Source organism: Polyergus mexicanus, unplaced genomic scaffold (assembly GCF_030449975.1).
Source record: "Polyergus mexicanus isolate NDT 795.1 unplaced genomic scaffold, iyPolMexi1.0 SCAF_23, whole genome shotgun sequence".
NCBI lineage: Eukaryota > Metazoa > Arthropoda > Insecta > Hymenoptera > Formicidae > Polyergus > Polyergus mexicanus.
Genome location: NW_027223343.1, coordinates 3,014,407 through 3,033,092, shown reverse-complemented (window position 1 = coordinate 3,033,092; position 18,686 = coordinate 3,014,407). Strand labels below are relative to the sequence as shown.

The window sequence follows — 18,686 nt, the reverse complement described above, 5'->3', positions numbered from 1 at the left end:
ACATTTTTTTAAAAATTTAAAATTTAATAAAAAATGAACCCTTTCACCGATTCTCACCAAATTCAATACCAACCATCCTTTAATCTATCAATGTAAAAAAATTTAACCCGATATCTCAAAATTTGCGAAAGTTACAACGTGTACCAATATGTTTTAAAAATTAAAAATTTTATAAAAAATGAACTTTTTCACCAATTTTCACCAAATTCAATACTAACCATCCTTCAATAATATTCTATCCTATATGTAAAAAAATGTAACTAAATATCTCAAAAATTGCGAAAGTTAGAGGTTGCACGACATATCGCGTACATACATGCATATATACACACATACATACATTTTTTAGGAATATAATTTTTCGAAGTTTTCGAATATTCTGAATACATTGGCATAAAAAACCCGAAAAAAATTTTGTCACGAAAAAAAAAGCTTTCTCTATAAGAAAGCGGTAGGGAACACTTTTCATACCCTAAAAATTAGACTATTTTCAAACCGTTGAAACTCGATGAAAAATCATCGTAGACAGAAAATTTAAAAAGCCTTTTGAAGCTTGAAGTTTCAACTTTAACGCGTTATCGGTGGTTTCTAAAAATTTTTTTATCTTTCTTGTTCTGTGCTTTAAAAAAGAACCCATTGTTTTGTTTCTTAAAATTATATATTTTTGACACTCTGCAGTTCGATAAAAAAATTTATCTTGAAAAATTCAACTCAAATTCCATAAACTACAATATTTTGCCTACAAAATGCTTTTTTTTAAATTTTCCTGCGATTTTTTTTGATCGAGTTTATACGATTTTGAATCTAAATCTATATTTCCTAGAAATAAGAAAATAAAAAATTTTTTTGAAACTGATTGATATCATATTACAGTTGAAATTTCAAGCTTCAAAATGCCTTATTAATTTTTTGCCCAATTTTTAGGATACGAAAAGTGTCCTCTATTTTTTTTTAGTAATGTGTATAAACCAAGTATAAGAGTTTTTTACATTACGATAAATATAATTAAATAAAGAAAATAACATTTATAGAATATTGTATATACAGAAGTCACTAAAAATTGTCTTCTAAGAGATATCTTTATAAATATTGATTTTAGACAAAAAGGTTTAACAATAAGATAAAAGTTAAATTTGAAAATATAAATTAAAAATTTTTTTTTATTTAAAATTTTTGAAAGGGCTTCATTTTTTAGTTGTCTTAAGTTTTTTTTAGACGCAGGCGTCAAAAAGTTTCGAAGATCATCTCAAGTTTTGTAAATGGAAAACTCCATTTTTAATCAGCTAATTGTATCACAAAGAAAAAGTTTTCTTTAAATTTAATATATCTATTTGTTTGACTTATATTTGTTTCATTACAAAAACATAATTTTATACGAAACATTATTTTGTTGAATAAAAAATTTAATGGTTTTGTTGCATTAAACCATGTTGTTTGACGGAAAAATAACTATTATTTGGAATAGTATAATTTATTTGCTTACCGCTATGCGGCGCGCTATACTTCACTATACTCTTATTCAAGTTTCTGTCATAAAAGTATGTGAATAAGGCCTGCAAAATACGGCTAATTGGCTAATAACATTTACATAACAACTATTTCTATCAATTTCATCTCTGATACGATCTCTATAGAAGAGAATTCAGACAATGAAACTGATTTTTGGAAAATCGGACAGATAAATGTCCGATATTCATTTATTCGGATAAAAATTCCGAATAAGTAAAATTAAGTTTTTCTATATGCTATGATCCTAAGATGCTTCAAAGATTTGATTAGGAAGATTAGAAATATGCAGTAACGCGTCATTTAACTTTATCTAACTTGTTTTAAAATTTATTTAAATTTTTAAAATCAAACAATGTTGAAAAGCAAACAATTATATTTGTTACTTTAAACATTAGCATGGTTGGACCATTTCAAGCATTATATTTCTTTGGTTACAACAAAATTTATTAAATCCAAAGAAACTTTTCTCTTTGTGTAGAGAATCAAAAGACGAATCGAACAATCTATATCTATGACATCTTAAACTTGAAGTGAGTTTGAAAAAACTTGAGATGGTAAATATATGTAAATTAGAGGATCTACAGCGCATCATTCACTAAGTATTTACAAATGCGGGAGAGGGGCGGAGTCCTTCTCCCTGCATCCTACATCCCCGCCCGAAAAAGACGAACTTAACACAAACCAATTTTTATTTTTTGAATAAAAATTAGATTATTTATTAGGTGTACAACTTTGCTTCCGCCGTTTTCCTATAGATGGCTTTAGCGGTAAGTAATAGTCGAAATAAATAGATCATAGACGTCATGCAATAAACTTGGGCATCTGTCAACATAACCCCATAGAAACATTAGTCGATTTGTGTCCGCATCATAAAGTTATTCTCGATTGAAAATGTCAGTTTACGAGCCAAATTCTCGTCATTTGCGAGAGATTTTAATTTTCTGCTTCAATATGAAGAAATCTGCGGCTGAGGCTCATCGAATGCTCTCAAATACTTATGGTAAAGCCGCTATTAGTGAAAGAACATGTCGTGAGTGGTTTCAACGCTTCAAGAACGGTGATTTTCACGTCGAAGACCGGCATAGCGGTGGAAGAGAGAAGAGTTTCGAAGATGCAGAATTGGAGGCATTACTTAATGAAGACTCGAGTCAAAGTCAAAAAGAATTGGCACGATCATTGGGAGTGGACAATACTTTGAATCATAAATGTATAACCAGTTTTTTACAATAAAGCCTCGAATTTCGGGAAAAAAACGGCGGAAGCAAAGTTGTACACCTAATACTTATTTCTCTTCTTAAGTGGCAAATAAATTATTTAAAAAAAATGTGAATGATATACTTACTGTCTCTTTAGATTACGGTAATATTTTTTTAAGATAAGACTTCGGGATTACCACTTGTTCCTATATACAAACTCTGAAATGCTAATAAATACTCGTATCGGAATTGGATCGTCCGGAAATCGCTATCAATGCTATAATCAACATTAAAGATTACGATGACGGCTGTTAAATTTGATATCTCATATTTCGCGTTCCAATAACTGATAAAAAGATAGCGTTGTCGTTTCATCATGGCGTGATTAAGGGGGGAAACTAGTATAACGGCTAAAAAAGACTATTTTTAAGGATTCTTTTTCTGGCAAATATTTGTTTTTTCCCCAAATTAACATTCACAGGTACATAATTTGAACTATCTTTTCTTTTTAAATTTTCGTTAAAAAATATTAATATTTATAGCTACAATAGCCAATAGTGTAAGCCGCTTTAAAAAAAAACGGACGGACGCGTGCACCTCCAATGAATCTACAATATTATAATTTAACTCATCGTACATGTATTGATAAATACTGATATTGATTTCATAAAAAGCCATTGCGATGCACTATAACCAAAATAACACAGACGATATATGACAACTTACAATAGTTGCATCGATATAGCATAAAAATTTTTGTTAGAAAAAATGGCGTCTGCTGCTACAACTATATTGTAGAAGCGGTACAAGTCGTAGACGTAGACCATTTAGCACATAAATCCGCAATTGTTTTGTGCACTGAATGCGCCCAATGATCTCTGTTTTTTAACATTATAGAAAAATTATTATAGAATAATATATAGAAATTATTCAATCTCGAAAATACCATATGTGCAACTGCAGCTATTGTCTTATATTTTAAGAATTTTTTTTTTTTTTTTTTTTTTTTTTTTCCTTCAGAACTTTTGCCGCTACGCGTGCACCCATTTTTTTAAAAGCAGCTCACGCTATTGGCTATTATAGCTATAAATATTAATATCTTTTAACGAAAATTTTATAAAAGGTAGTTAAAATTATCTATTTTGTGATGTTAATAACGCGAATTAAAAAAAAAATTATTTACCAGAAAGAAAAACCTTAAAAATAGCCTTTTTTAGCCGTTACACTGATTTCCCTCCTTAATTCGAACGTGAAAATATCATTTCCCAGAAAAATTGTTCAAATAGATTTTGCAATAGATTTAATGCAAATAATTTATTTGCCACTTGAGAAATATGCTATTAAAGCAGTAAGTGAGACATGAAGAAACATAATATGAGTGAGGGAAGAAATATAAACATTTCTAGGACATTGCATGTAGAAAAAAAACTAGCTATCGGTTTGAGCACCATTTAAAGCACATGCGTTAACGGTCTCTCATGGTCGAGCGATCGAGCAAATCTGACACTTTTCAACAATCAGCGCGAAACGTGAAACTATATGCACCGTCTACTGCAACGTAATTCTTCTCTTCAAAAATCGATTGAAGTAATCAGAACGCTCAATTATTTTGTGAAGCGAATCTATTTTTTCAAAATCAAATAATCTAAAATAGAGTTTATATATAGAATACTTCAAATCCACATTGTTCCTTTAAGCATTGATCTTCTAAATTAAAAGATTATTTTTCATTAACAGAAATAACATAACTTCATAAATCATTGCTAATTTTTCATATTATAATTTTTTACATTGTAATTAAATGTTGAAGTTCTATCGAAATATAAAATGAACTACAATTAGTTTATTAGCTTCTTATCTTCAACCATCAATTCTTTGAAAACTATAAGTGTTTCGAGGAATTTTAATTAAAGACTAATAATTTCCAAATAGATCAAGAAATTTATAAAGAAGAGAATATGGAGTAATTGTATTTATTTATTTACGATTTCTCATATCTCTTTCTCTTCACATCTCATCTCTTTTTATAAAATCAAATGTCGAAAATTTATCACTTCTTTCTTTTTTACAAATTTTGCAATCTTTTAAAATACTTGAATTGTTCTGTAGAGAATAGGGGCTACTGGCATCTTTGTAACAATATATTACAAAGTTAATTGTCTGTATAAAGGTATGCATTCCCAATAAAAATGAAACACGATCGCACACAACCTTATACTACGAATCGTGCTTTAATCGTATCGCAGCGCAGACATAACTCTCTCTTTGATGAAGTAAAGACTACAAAATCCCGTATATATCAGTATTATGTCTTAATGTTGATACTCGATATTTTCTTTCGTTATCTTCTCCGAAACTTATCATACCATGAGTCATATTTCCTTATAACACACACACATACACATACACACGATACATAAAAAACGATAAAATTTTAAAGAATTTTTTTTGATGTGTAATTTTTATTATTGTCTCGTATCCTTTTAAACATGTTATATGTATATATAACATGTTTAAAACGATATACAGGGTGTCCCATTTTAAAGGACTCACTCAAATATCTCAGAAACACTGCGTTAAATCGAAAAATGTTTCAAACAAAAGTTGTATGGCTTCAAGGGGGACAAATAAGATGGTGACATTGATTTGACCTTGGAAAATCATTTGAAGGTCATGTGAAGGTCAACTTTAAAATCTTAAATAGAAACCCCCATTTTTTATTTAGTATTCTTGTAGCTTGCCTCGAGAGTTTTCCAAAACACTATAATAAAGTATTTTTTTATTAAGTACTTTTTGAATTATTTTATATTTTAATCTGACATCTTTTGATATAAAAAATTAAATATCTCGTAAAATATTTAGTTTTTGATAATCTTACCGTAATACTTTTATGTACAGAATAATGATACAAATCAATTAGTATAAGTTTTATTTACAATTAGTATAAAAAAATAATTGTTTTAAAGAAAAAGTATGTAATTATTTACAATATATTTTTTTAAAACGATTATTTGTTTTTTTTTTCTTTATGCTAATTGATCTGTCTTATTATTCTGTAAAAATATTACATAATTATATTACATAAAATATTACATAAAAATATTATGGTAAGATTATTGAAAACTAAATATTTTACGAGATATTTTATTTTTTGTATCAAAATAGGTCAAACTAAAATATAAAATAACTCAAAAAGTACTTAATGAAAAAATACTTTATTATAGTGTTTTGAAAAGCTTTCAGAGATAAGCTATACAAGAATATGCAATAAAAAATGGTATCATTAAAGAAAACATGCAACTTTTGTTTGAAACATTTTTGTCTATCGGGCTCAGCTTTCGAGATATTCGCAGAGATTGATTAAAATGGTTCATCCTGTATATACATACATACATATGGTATATATATATTTTCCTCAAGAATATTCTCGGCTATACAATTAAGTGTGCGAATTTTTATTGCAGTTTTCTCATACTCCCATAAAAACGAAATTACAAAAATCATCATCGAAAGAGTCTTTTGAAAAAGTTCCGATAATCACAGCGGCACTTACACATCTGGGTTTCTATATTCTCATGTTTCTGGGGTTTATCAATCAATTATTCTTTGTTCCGAAGGTTGCTACCGAAAAGAATAGGCAGGTACAATGATAATTATTTATATTTTCTCTTATAATGTTAATTCAAATTAATATAGATTTTTATAAATGATAGTATACATATAAAAATAAATAAACATAAGTCTATAATAAAAGTATTGATTTATAAAATACGTACTTTTTTATGTATATTAAAATATTCTCTTATAAATATCGTATAAGTAAATAAAACTGTTATGTGCCATTATATATAACATATAAAAAAGAAATCATAAAATGATGTGTAGAATTTATTCTATTCTATAGAAAATTTTTCTTACGTAAAATTAATATCTTTTTCATATGTCAATAATTATTGTTTCCTTTATATGTATATATATATATATATATATATAAAACATCTTTTCTATGTACGATATATGTATTACATTTCTACAAAACATTCATAATTTATCATGTAATATTAACATACTATCCTATAATAAATATGTATTTTTAGGGATATGCGCCGCTCTATGACAATTTTGAGAAATTTTATCTTAGATACGTATACAGGAGAGTCAGAGATTGTTGGAATAGGCCGATATGTTCTGTGCCTGGTGCAATGGTGACATTAAAGGATCGGGTCACTAATGATTACGGATGGACGTTTCAGTAAGTTTTACTACGTACAAAAATTACGCCACGTATTATTAGAATTGAAATCTTGAATTTTTTAATTCTGACAGATTTACTGGAACTGAAACGCAATGTATAAACTTGGGCTCTTACAATTATTTAGGATTCGCCGAGGCGAGTGGTAAGTGTGCTGAGGAAAGCATCGAAACGCTTAGGAAGTTCGGCTGTGCAACATGCAGTACTCGTCTTGAATTAGGTAAATAACTAACGGAATGTCCTTATTATCTAACTTTTTCTCCTAGATAGAAAGACGGACGAAATATATTTGCAATTCAAAATTATATTATCATGAGAAAGGATATAAAATGAAAAATTGGTATATTTAGAAGACAGTTTATTTTCTTTCTTATTTATCTAATGATATAAAAAATTAAATTTACGTCCATTTAAGAACATTCTATCACTATTTGTTACAAAATAAATAAATAAATATATAGAGTGATCGGTAATTCGTGGCACAATCGGCAACAGGCTGATTCTTCATAAAAAGATAAGTCGAAATTGCAGAATGAAATTTTTTCATATGAGGCTTCGTTTTTGATAAAATCGACTTTAAATATTAGTTGAGTACAAATGTATTTGATTAACACGCCGTTGAGCGGATCTCGATAAATGTTCGAAGTTGTGTTTGGTCAAGTGTGCGCGAACTCAGCTAATATTTAAAGTCGATTTTATCAAAAACAAAACTCATGAACAAATTTTATTCTACAATTTCGACTTATTTTTTCATGAAGAATCAGCTTCTTGCCGATTGTATCACAAATTACCGACCATCTTGTGTGCAAATATATATATATGCGCAACATCTATAAGAAATTGTAATCAGTGTTTAATTAGAAGATGATAAAATTTTTATAACGAATTATAATTACTGAAAGTTGATCGTTTAAAAATTGACTACATCTTTTTTATAATTTTATGACATTGATAATTTATTAAAAAAGTTCCATATATTGTATTTTTTAAAAATAAAATCTAATATGTATGTACTTTAAAAAGAAATCGAATAAAAGTATTATTGTTTATTGTTCAAAGGAACTATGCCAATACACGATGAATTAGAAAAATTGACTGCGAAATTTCTGGGAGTCGAAGATGCTATAGTATTTGGAATGGGATTCGCAACGAATTCTTTAAACCTGCCCTCTTTGGTCAACGAGGGTTGTCTGGTTCTTAGCGATGAAAAAAATCACGCATCGCTTATACTTGGACTGAGGCTATCTGGTGCAGTGATACAGATCTTCAAACATAACAGTAAATACAATACGCAATAGCTACATTTACAATGCGCATAATTATTTTTTGTTACTCTTAGAAATATAAAGAAGTCATAATTTATCGCAGATGTGAAACACTTGGAGGAATGTTTGAAAAAGGCCATTGTTTTCGGGCAGCCAAAAACTGGCGAATCTTGGAAAAAGATAGTTATTATTGTTGAAGGCGTTTACTCTATGGAAGGCTCAATCGTTCATTTGCCTGAAATAGTAGAATTAAAAAAAAAATACAAAGTTTGTATAAACAATGTCGATTATTTTAATTGCTATTCTCTCTTTTTTTTTTAAATCACGTTACGATTAGTAAGAATTTCTGATTATCGAATAGGCCTATCTTTACGTGGACGAAGCGCATAGTACAGGTGCTATGGGAAAGCGTGGGAGAGGAGTTTGCGATTATTATGACGTCGATCCGCGTGAAATTGATATTCTCATGGGAACGTTCACGAAAAGCTTCGCCTCGGCGGGTGGATATATAGCTGGAACGAAAGTAATATCTCTAATGATTTATGTTTCATTATTAATACTTACGTATCTTTTTAATCAAGTATTTTGTTTGATCAAATGTTCTTTCAGACATTGATAAACCATATAAGGATACATAGTCACGCGCATACGTATGCGGTATCGATGTCTCCGCCGGTTACGCAACAAATTATCACATCAATGCGAATCATTATGGGAGAAGATGGCACCGATGCCGGTGAAAAACGTATCAAACAATTAGCTAGGAATACAAGATATTTTAGACGTAGATTAAATCAAATCGGAGTTATAATCCATGGAAATGAGGATTCGCCCGTTGTGCCTATGCTAGTTTACCTATATTCTAAGATTGCGTAAGTGGAGGAAGAATATTATTATTTTCAAAATTTTCAATTCGCCATTTCTAAAACAGGATGCTACTCTCTAGAAAAACCTAGAAAACCTGGAATTCTTAGAGATTTTACCAAATCAGAGAATTCTCATAGAATTTTATTCGAACTCATGGAATTTTTTCAAAAATTCTTTCTTTGATTATTTTCTTCTTATGTTGCAAGCATCTTCAATCTGATTAGCTAATGATTGTGTGAATTATATGCTTCAAATATATTATAAATATTAAAGTTGCAACAAATATTAGACAACTATCCGGTATTCTGCCTATTCGGCAATGTTTTTACTATTCGATTGAATATCGAATATTAGTCTACTATTCGGCCGAATATCGAATAGTTTTAAATATAAAACTGGAAGGAAATAGTAGCTAATAGACTGTTGCCACTTCAGCCGCGGCTACGTATAGTTTTGACATGCTCGAGTATCTAATTTATTTATTAATATATCTAATAAAATTAAATTATATGAAACACATTTATTGTTACATAGTGTATTTATGCGGGTAGGCGCGGTCAGGAGTGTTGCGCGTCCATTGCATTGTTTTCGAATAATCTATGTTAAGCCGTTGGCGCTAAAACCATGCCTAATATTCGATATTCGTTATTCGGTCGAATGTACTATTCGTTGCATCTCTAATAAATATATATATCTGTCTCTCTTTAATTATATTTTCATTGTCATAGCAAAAAATTTCGAATACACGATACTGAGTATATATTTCTTATGTAATTTTCACAATTAATGATAGAAAATGAAAACATGCAAATGAAAAATGCTTATCTTACAAAAGTTATTCAATTCTTTTCAGTATATTTTTGAATTTAATATTTAAAATTTAAGTGGTTTAGTTTTTCTTTGTATGAGTGACAAGTATTAGAAAATGCACACAAAAAGAACTTATATTAAAAAACTCTATCTAAAAATTCTCTTATTTTACCTAGAATTTTGAACAAATTATCTGAAAAATCAAGGAATTCACAAGGAATTTTTTTACAAGCTTTGGATAGACATCCTGTAAAATCTTGTAATCTGTGTGATAGTACATTTTAAGATACAATAAAAAAATAATAATGCAATACAAGTTTAAAGTAAAAAAAATATATATTTCCACAATATATTTTCAACACAGTGCAGTGATCCGTACTTTGACGACATGTAACATTGCAACCGTCGGTGTTGGTTTCCCGGCAACACCATTAATGCAAGGCAGAATTAGATTTTGTCTCTCTGCTGCGCATACGAAGGAACAGCTCGATTATGTAAGTGTAGCATTGCTAAGAGAAATTTGTTATTTTAATGTTAATGTTATTATATTTTTTAGGTACTGTTCCATATTGAAAAGATTGCGGATACATTAGGTTTAAGATATTCGAAAAAACCTCGTGTTACGACGAAAATAGAATATTATTCCGACAATGAAACGGAATAACCTACCTCATAAACTAATAAATCGTTAAGCCATTTATTTCTGTGGAGAATAAACTGAAATAAACAAGAGCTTTAAATGCCACAACATAAATGTAGATACAATGCATTCGTTCGTATATTAAATAAGAAGACTATTACAATTATCACAACAAAAGCTCGAGCTTTTACAATGATTCGAAAAAATGTAAATGTATTGATATTTGTAGTAGTTCATATGCTTGTAGCACAATAATAATTGATATATGAACAAACAAACTCGATATCATCAAATGCCTATATTAACAAATTATATTGTACATATTGTTAACTTTATTGTATGCAAATTCTCACAGTATTCACATAGTTAAAGAAATATTCAATTCTAAGATTACGTTAAAATACAAAGATTAATATCGTGTATAGCAGAGCTTATACACCAGATTATCTATTTTGGCTACCTGAGTGCATACATTGTATCTTACAGTATTGTAAAATCACTAATATTTCTTGCTTAAAGTAACATTCATTTATTGCACTTATATTATATTATACAATGAGAACATCAATAGACAAGAACATCTACAAGTCTGAATATGTAATGAATAAGTCCATATATTCTGTACTCCTTATTATAGTTAATCTTGATATTCATGTTTTTATATCATTGGAAACTGTCTAGAACACGGTTGCTTCCAATTATTTTAAAAAATGTATTTGTACAAAATCAATTTTTGTGCATATTTGTTACATTCCACATAACTTAGCGCAGATCAGTTTCATTATCGCTATAGAATATAATCATTTCTGTTAATGTAACGTTGATCGATTGGGTCTAATTAAAACAATAATTTCTAAGGCCCCTTGTACGAATGTTATTTTGGTTTTAGGTTTTAAACTATAAGTTAATCAATGATTTAATTAATGCTTATTGATAAAAGTTTTGTCTCGCTTACAGCCAAAATAACATTGGTGAAACTGGGCCTAAGAGAACTGATCATTATTATTATAGATTTCAATATTTGTTAAAATTAATAAGCAGATTTTTCAGTCTTAATTTAAGTAAATGTCATATCAATACTATTTTTATCGCTAAGTGAACATCAATGTTTGTCTTTAAAATAGCTTTTTAAAATTTTGGTACTTGACATATTTTTTTTATAACAAGAATTTTTTATGTACAAACTTTAAATGAGAGATAATACGTAACATTGACGATAAACAATACAACAATAAAAATATCTCAAATCATTTCATTGAATCGCTTTCAAATTTCATTTTTATTTTATTAAATATACTGCCAGCATTATATGATCTCTTAGTATTTATGAAAACACATGATGACACTGATAAATCAATGATATTAGAATGTAACATGAGAATGTGCATAAAAAATTCATTTATATTTGAACCATTATATATGATTATAAAAGAAAAAATAAAATTAGATATAAAGAGAAACAAAAAAGCAAAACCATAACTTCTTATTCTTATTCATAAATATTCAATATAAAATTGTCAAATTTATTGTATTTTATTATTAGATCTTGGATGCAAATTCAAATGATTTGTGTGAAATTATTTGAATAATTTGAAATAAAAATGAAAAGGTTTTACATGGTCACATTTCGAACAAAATCAAAATTATCAAATTATTTAATTGATTTACAATATTGAAAGATGTGATTGTTTGAATAAGCATCAAGAAAAATTCGAACGAAAATAGTATTCATTGCAAACAGGATAACAGGAATAGTGGATTTGTTTGATTCTTTCTCATCATTATATTGCCTAATTTCACTTTGCTATTTTACATATAAATTTAGAATCATAAAATGTTCAGTTCTAAATGTTCATAATTCAAGGTTAAAGCTTAAAATTCGAATTGTTCAATTATCGGAAGATACCGAGCGTTAGTTATTATCATATCAAATTATACAAATAAAAAAAGCATAACTGTATACATTAATATCCCTAAACTTAAGTAAAGAAATTTTAACATTTTGTATTTACATATGCAGAATTACTTTATATCTTTTATTATTAAAAGTAGAATTAAACTTTGGCATAGTATCATTAAATATATAAAACAAACTATCTAAAAATATCTTGTTAAACAATTAAAGCAATAAGTCTTTATATAACATTTAAGTGCTTAATGCACATATATCAAATACAGTATATATCTGCATAAAAAAAAAATAGATTCGATTCTATAATTATTATTTATATTATGAACTAATTAGCTTCTGATAACTCGAAATATTACTATAAGCTTTTTAAGAAGATTCCATCACTATTTGCATGTACAGTGATAATGCATATAAGCCTAGTATATCTTCATGATTTATATATGAAATTTTTTCAATTTCGATATGTATTTATATAGCTAGTTTAAATTAAGAGTTAAAGATAAAATTGAGATCGAATTTAAAGTAAAACTAGTTAACTGAAAATACGAAAATTCAATGTGGTTACAATAAAAGGATGGAGACCATAAATGTTGTAATTATTCTTAAAACGCTCCAGTTATGCTATTTTTACGTTTTCAATTGAATAATTTAACATGTATATTAAATGTATCCAATACTTATTGCTGAATGAAACTGTTTATTAGCACAAACTGCATTATATCAATCACATATCAATTTTATATGTATTTTGTATTACACATAATCTAATAGTAATAAGAGATTCTTGACAATCCAATAAATTCAAAATTCAGCAAAGACATAAATCAGTGTATCCACTAGTTATGCATTTAACGCGAAATACATTATTCTAACTTTGTTAGAAGTTAGAATAAGTGCCATATTTAATAGAAGGACTCTGAATCTTGTGTAATGTAAAGCTCTCATTCAGTATAATTGTATTAATTTTAAATTAGATAATTATGTACATTTAATCCTAAATAGCTATATAATAGTAAACTTATAACTGCAGCTGCATTTTACTATACTTCTGTGAGACAACTATTCTTGCCCTCACAAAATGGATAGTTATTATAATCATCTATTTTTGTCAGATAGCTTTTCGCAATCTTCACATTATTTTGCATATATAAATGTAAAAAATATCACATATATGTACACAAATCAATTGCTGTAAATTGTAAATCTACTTTTTAAATTAACAATCTTAAAATGCATTAATGTCATACTTTAGGTAAAATACCGCTTTGCTAAGCGAAAAATTATTTTTTATTAGGAAACCAAAAGAAATTTTTTTAAAGTTTAATACTTTCTTCTCTCGGTGATTGTTTAAAAATAAATCTATAAAAAAATCTAGAGAATGAAAATTCTTGAATTACTGGGTTTTAAAAAATTCTTCGATTTCACAGCATATAATACATTCCTAATGATAAATAAGGCTATTTTTGTAATTAGCGAAACAAATGCTTTTGGCAAAATATATTATGACTATATACAAACAACTGAACTATTATATATTGAAACTCCCTTACATATTTCAATACATATGTGAATGCACAATATTAAATTTTAAATTTATATAGTACAGGATATTCATTTAAAATTAACTGAACAATGTAATTTTATCATCCATTTAATTTCTTAATGTTCAATTTGTGAAATGTGCTATTTTTAGAGGCTTATAACTCGTAAATTATTAACGTTTTTTTTCGATATTTTGATAATCTATTCTAAATTGGCCTATATAGTACAATTCAAAATTCTATAATGAAATACCCTCTGTAAGATTTGACAAGGCATCTTGAAATATGATTTTGTATTTTGTTGAGCGCAATTAATTTTATTCAATATTTACACGCATTAAAATATTTTGTATTCTGGTAAGAATAATACTGTTAGTACATGTGCAGTTTTCGGGATAATATGGAGGTTCTATTGATACAGTATCTTCGATCAATAGGACATCATTCTCTTCTTTGACTGGAAATCGATTATCCAATAATAATTGTATAACGATATCCTTTCTTTTAGTAATTGTTGCTTGTGAAAATTTTGCAGGCCCAAACAATTCTGGCACGATTTTTTTCGTTTTCGATATTGCTTCAATATTTTTAATGGCATGGTTGAATATTATTTTTAAACGATATTGCGTAGATGTTCCTGACTGTAAGAGCACAATGCTGTGAAATAATATCAATATTTGCAATTAGTCAAAATTAATCATATCGAATTCAATAAAGATAAAGAATCATAAAATTATTGTGGATTACAATTAGAAAAACTAAAAACATATGAAATAAATGTGACAAAAAAATATCAAAACTTTTTTTAGAATAATGATGTTTCCAAAAATCAAATAACTCTGGATACAAATAAAGAGAATATAAAATAAAATATATAAATTTAATAAAGTTTAAAATTCTTTTATATAAACACAATAGTCTACATAAAAATAACAAATTTTTAAGTATAGAATTTAATTCAAATTTTATTTTATAGGCTAAAATATATATAATTTTATATAAATAAGAAAATATATATACACTATACATAATAATAGATGTTAATATGTTTCTAATAATGAAACTTATAAATTTGATTATTAATTAAGTTTTAAGAATGTTCTTTTTAAATTAAAAGTTAGTCATAATTTATTATACAATTATATATAATTAAATTAACAAGTATTTGATTAGTGTATTCTTCTTGATAACCTTTCCGATACCGGATCAATTGTATAAACAGTACCATAGTAGACGTTTTCATCCTTCGTCATTATCTTAACCTCTCTTTCGACATAATTAATGAATAAAATTGGATCATTTTTGTACACTTTATGCAAAGAATTTAAATTATCTTCTTGCGAGCTCATATTGAAGCTGTAGGAGATTTAAACAGAATCAATAATTAATCAATAATATACAGGGTGAAACGAATAAAACGTTATAAGCCAATAAATAAAAATATTTGTCAAATCAAAAAGTTGAGACAGTTTAATCTATTCGAGGGGCCTTTCTAATTACGTAAACATAAAGTCGGCCCCGCTCCCCCTTCAAGGGAGGCGGGGATAACTTCATAATTTCAAATGGAACTCCCTGTATAAAATGTTACATAGATACTACGGGGAAAAAAACAAGTAAATTTTATCTGAAACATTTGTTTGAAAAATGCTTCTATCAAAAGTTATAAGTATTTAAACTTTAAAGTACAGTGTATTCAAACTAATGATAAAATCATAAATTAAATGAAAGACTATAGTTTTCCTATTTTTTTACTATATTAAATGTTTAAACTGTCCATTCTCATCTAAACTGTAAACTCTAATGCGGCGTCTACAATAGAGATTTTAAGCCCTAAGCCTTAAGAAATTGACCAATCACAGTCAAGTATGAGAAGGATACTCGACTATGATTGGTCAATTTCTTAAGGCTTAGGGCTTAAAATCTTTATTGTAGACGCCGCATAATTGTTTAGTTTAGATTAGGTTAAATAAAATTTTTTTTTGATTTGACAAATATTTTTAGAGTTATTGGCTTGTAATGTTTTATTTGCCTTACCTTGTATATCAGAATTTATATTATTAAGAATATGCTGCTTGCATTTATGAGCCAACTTGTCAACGAACTGTCATTATGCACGCAGCCACAAACATGCAGCTCTAGTAAGCACCTCTCATGCGAATGGATATTTAAAAGTAATGATTTTGAAAAAGTAAAGTTTTTCAAAAAGTCCGAGTTATTCAGTGCATTGCAGCGGAATATAAATCATTATAGTAAAATTGATTTAAATGCGATAAAATTATACACACATACAAAGAGTCTGATGAATACACTTAACCTTCAAAATACACGTAAAAATGGTGATATATGGTGTTTACATCGTGTCAAAATCTGGTGGTTTAATTTTTAATCATGATCATAATGTTCCGAAAATTGAAGTCGAAAAGTCTTTTAACTTTCCACTCGATATTAAATTAAGTTACGAAAATAAAAAAGTGGTAGTAGTTTTTGGACAAAGAGACGGAATAAATGGTAAAGTATATTCGTTATTATTTGTTGTAATAATATTTGCGATTATATAGAGTGATGAAAAGTGTTCCTCAAGTTTTGCAATACCTATTGATCGGCCTATTGAAATGATAAAAGTTTTATATAAATATATATGTTTACAAAATTGAGATTTAAAATCTTTTAAATATCTTTGAAGTATATATCTCTCAGAACAATTTCAAATCATCTCTTCTAATCGATAAAAGTAATAGTTAGCCACTTTTATGTTTCACATCCCAGACAGCACAAGGATGTCCTTAGGACATCCAAAGGGCATCCAGAACATACATGTAGGATATCCTCAGGATATCCCATTGTAATCCTCAGATCTCCTCTGGATGTCCTGAGGAAGAGTAAATGATAGCCGTGTATTAACCTCTGGAGAATCCAGGGAGATCCTGTGGTACATCCTAAGGATTTTTATAGGATATGTTAGGGATATTTTTCGTATGTTTCAAGCAGCAAATTTTAAAATTTCAATATAAATTAAAATTATGTTTTGTTATTTACTGCCAATATTAAAAATCTAATATTAAAAATAGTTCACCGTTCTTTAATATTTGAGGCTTTCGTGCTGTACATGAATATTTTATGTTTGGCTCCCGGGTTTGAGTTGTGTAATATTTTCTAAACAATCCAATATCTGAATTCCCTATGTTGGGTTTGCATCAGAAATTGAACTGATAGAAAATAATTACATTTGTAATTTCCTGTCAGTTGCTCTTTGCAAGCTTTATATAATTCTCATGACCAAATCTCAAATACGAGTTCGCGTATCGCATAGCGGTAAACAAACGAACTAGCGGTTGAATACTATTGTTTGTAAAGTTTTTGGAATGTTGCGAGCAGTAATATTTCTCATGAAATATTAAATAAATAATAATTTTGGATATATGAAAATGTGTGCATCAAATTCAATTATTAATATTAAACGAAATTAACGTTAACAATTAATTGCACATGTATATGTCCTCTGGAAATCCAAAAGACATCCAATATAATAGACAGGGCAGATATATCCTACAAACATCCAGGGGTTATCCAGTGGACATTTATAGGACATTAATACTTATTATAATACTTAAGATTTCTAAATTGTATAAAATAGCCGACACAACTAAAAATAATTATGTATGCATATTAAACTTTTATAAATATATTTATAATAATATCTTAAAACATCCTACAAATGTTCTGAACCGTCCTGGACATATTCAGGATGATCCTGAGGATGTTTTGTGCTGTCTGGGATGTAATGTTTTTATTACAAATAATAGAAAATTATAATATATTATACCAGACAAAAATAAATTAATAATTATTAAACAAAGAAATACAAAATAGATTGTTTAAAAAAGTAATAACATACTTTGTAAATTTATAAATTGGAGCCAAAATATAAATGTAAAATAATTAGAAAAAATAGCCATAGTAAAAAAAGTAGCCATGTGAATGAAGTTGTTAGATACTTATATAAACTTTCCAATATTTTAATGTCTAGATGTCTAGAACATTACAAAACATAGGGCTTTATTTTTTTCACTCTATATATATTTGTGATGTATTAGCATGTATAATTTATAACACAGAGTATACACTAAAAAGATTAAAAATAAAATAATTTTAGTGGGTCATGTACTGACTGCTGTGAATGGAGTTGCAGTCGCAGGACGTGAACTTGAAGATGGACGAGATGTGTTGGAAATGTTGGAGCAACCAGAAAATTTTCCTATAACATTGAAATTTAGTCGGGCAAAAATGACAACAAATGAAAAAATATTTCTAGCTTCAATGTTTTATCCACTCTTTGCTATAGCGAGCCAATTAAGCCCAGAACCACGAAGTTCCGGGATTGAGGTTCTTGAGGCAGATACATTTCGTTTATATTGTTTCCAGACATTGACAGGCATTAAGTTTATGATAGTAGCAGAACCGTCACAACCAGGCATGGAAATTTTATTGAAAAGAGTATACGACTTGTATGCAGATTATGCACTAAAGAATCCATTTTATGCATTGGAAATGCCGATTCGATGTGAACTATTTGAAACTAATCTACAAACATTACTTGAAACAGTCGAAAAATCTGGAATAAGCAATGTTTAATGTATGTGTGTTGGACATATTATACACAAAATTATTATTTTTTTCTTAATTTCTATTATATA

At 27.9% G+C, this 18,686-nt stretch overlaps 3 protein-coding genes across 5 annotated transcripts in view; 2 read left to right on the top strand and 1 right to left on the bottom strand.

Moving 5' to 3' along the window:
* Lace (serine palmitoyltransferase long chain base subunit) overlaps nucleotides 1-13,870 on the top strand; it is a 33,388-nt gene extending 19,518 nt beyond the window's left edge. Inside the window, 9 exon segments of the mRNA XM_070313148.1 lie at nucleotides 6,170-6,346; nucleotides 6,803-6,957; nucleotides 7,032-7,177; nucleotides 8,017-8,235; nucleotides 8,326-8,489; nucleotides 8,584-8,745; nucleotides 8,832-9,094; nucleotides 10,264-10,393; nucleotides 10,456-13,870. Of these exon segments, the coding sequence (XP_070169249.1) occupies nucleotides 6,170-6,346; nucleotides 6,803-6,957; nucleotides 7,032-7,177; nucleotides 8,017-8,235; nucleotides 8,326-8,489; nucleotides 8,584-8,745; nucleotides 8,832-9,094; nucleotides 10,264-10,393; nucleotides 10,456-10,563 (1,524 nt within the window). The 3' untranslated portion in view covers nucleotides 10,564-13,870.
* Nucleotides 13,871-14,228: 358 nt separating this feature from the next.
* LOC138942809 (gem-associated protein 6) lies at nucleotides 14,229-16,231 on the bottom strand. Of its 3 annotated transcripts, XM_070313276.1 has the most exons (3): nucleotides 16,027-16,231; nucleotides 15,184-15,348; nucleotides 14,229-14,649 (listed from the first exon to the last, which is right to left on the bottom strand). In XM_070313276.1, exons 2-3 carry the CDS (start codon nucleotides 15,339-15,341, stop codon nucleotides 14,310-14,312), a joined length of 498 nt encoding a protein of 165 aa, XP_070169377.1. In that variant the 5' UTR covers nucleotides 15,342-15,348; nucleotides 16,027-16,231; the 3' UTR covers nucleotides 14,229-14,309. The 3 variants fall into 3 exon arrangements, 2 of the variants coding, with proteins under 2 accessions (XP_070169377.1, XP_070169378.1); XM_070313277.1 differs by lacking the exon at nucleotides 16,027-16,231 and having other exon boundaries at nucleotides 15,184-15,359; XR_011448388.1 differs by lacking the exon at nucleotides 16,027-16,231 and having other exon boundaries at nucleotides 14,561-14,649; nucleotides 15,218-15,307.
* Nucleotides 15,957-18,673, top strand: Trs23 (trafficking protein particle complex subunit 4-like protein Trs23). Its single transcript, XM_070313275.1, has 2 exons — nucleotides 15,957-16,500; nucleotides 18,146-18,673. The coding sequence occupies exons 1-2, from the start codon at nucleotides 16,326-16,328 to the stop codon at nucleotides 18,622-18,624; spliced, it is 654 nt and encodes a 217-aa protein (XP_070169376.1). The 5' UTR covers nucleotides 15,957-16,325; the 3' UTR covers nucleotides 18,625-18,673.
* Nucleotides 18,674-18,686: the final 13 nt, after the last annotated feature.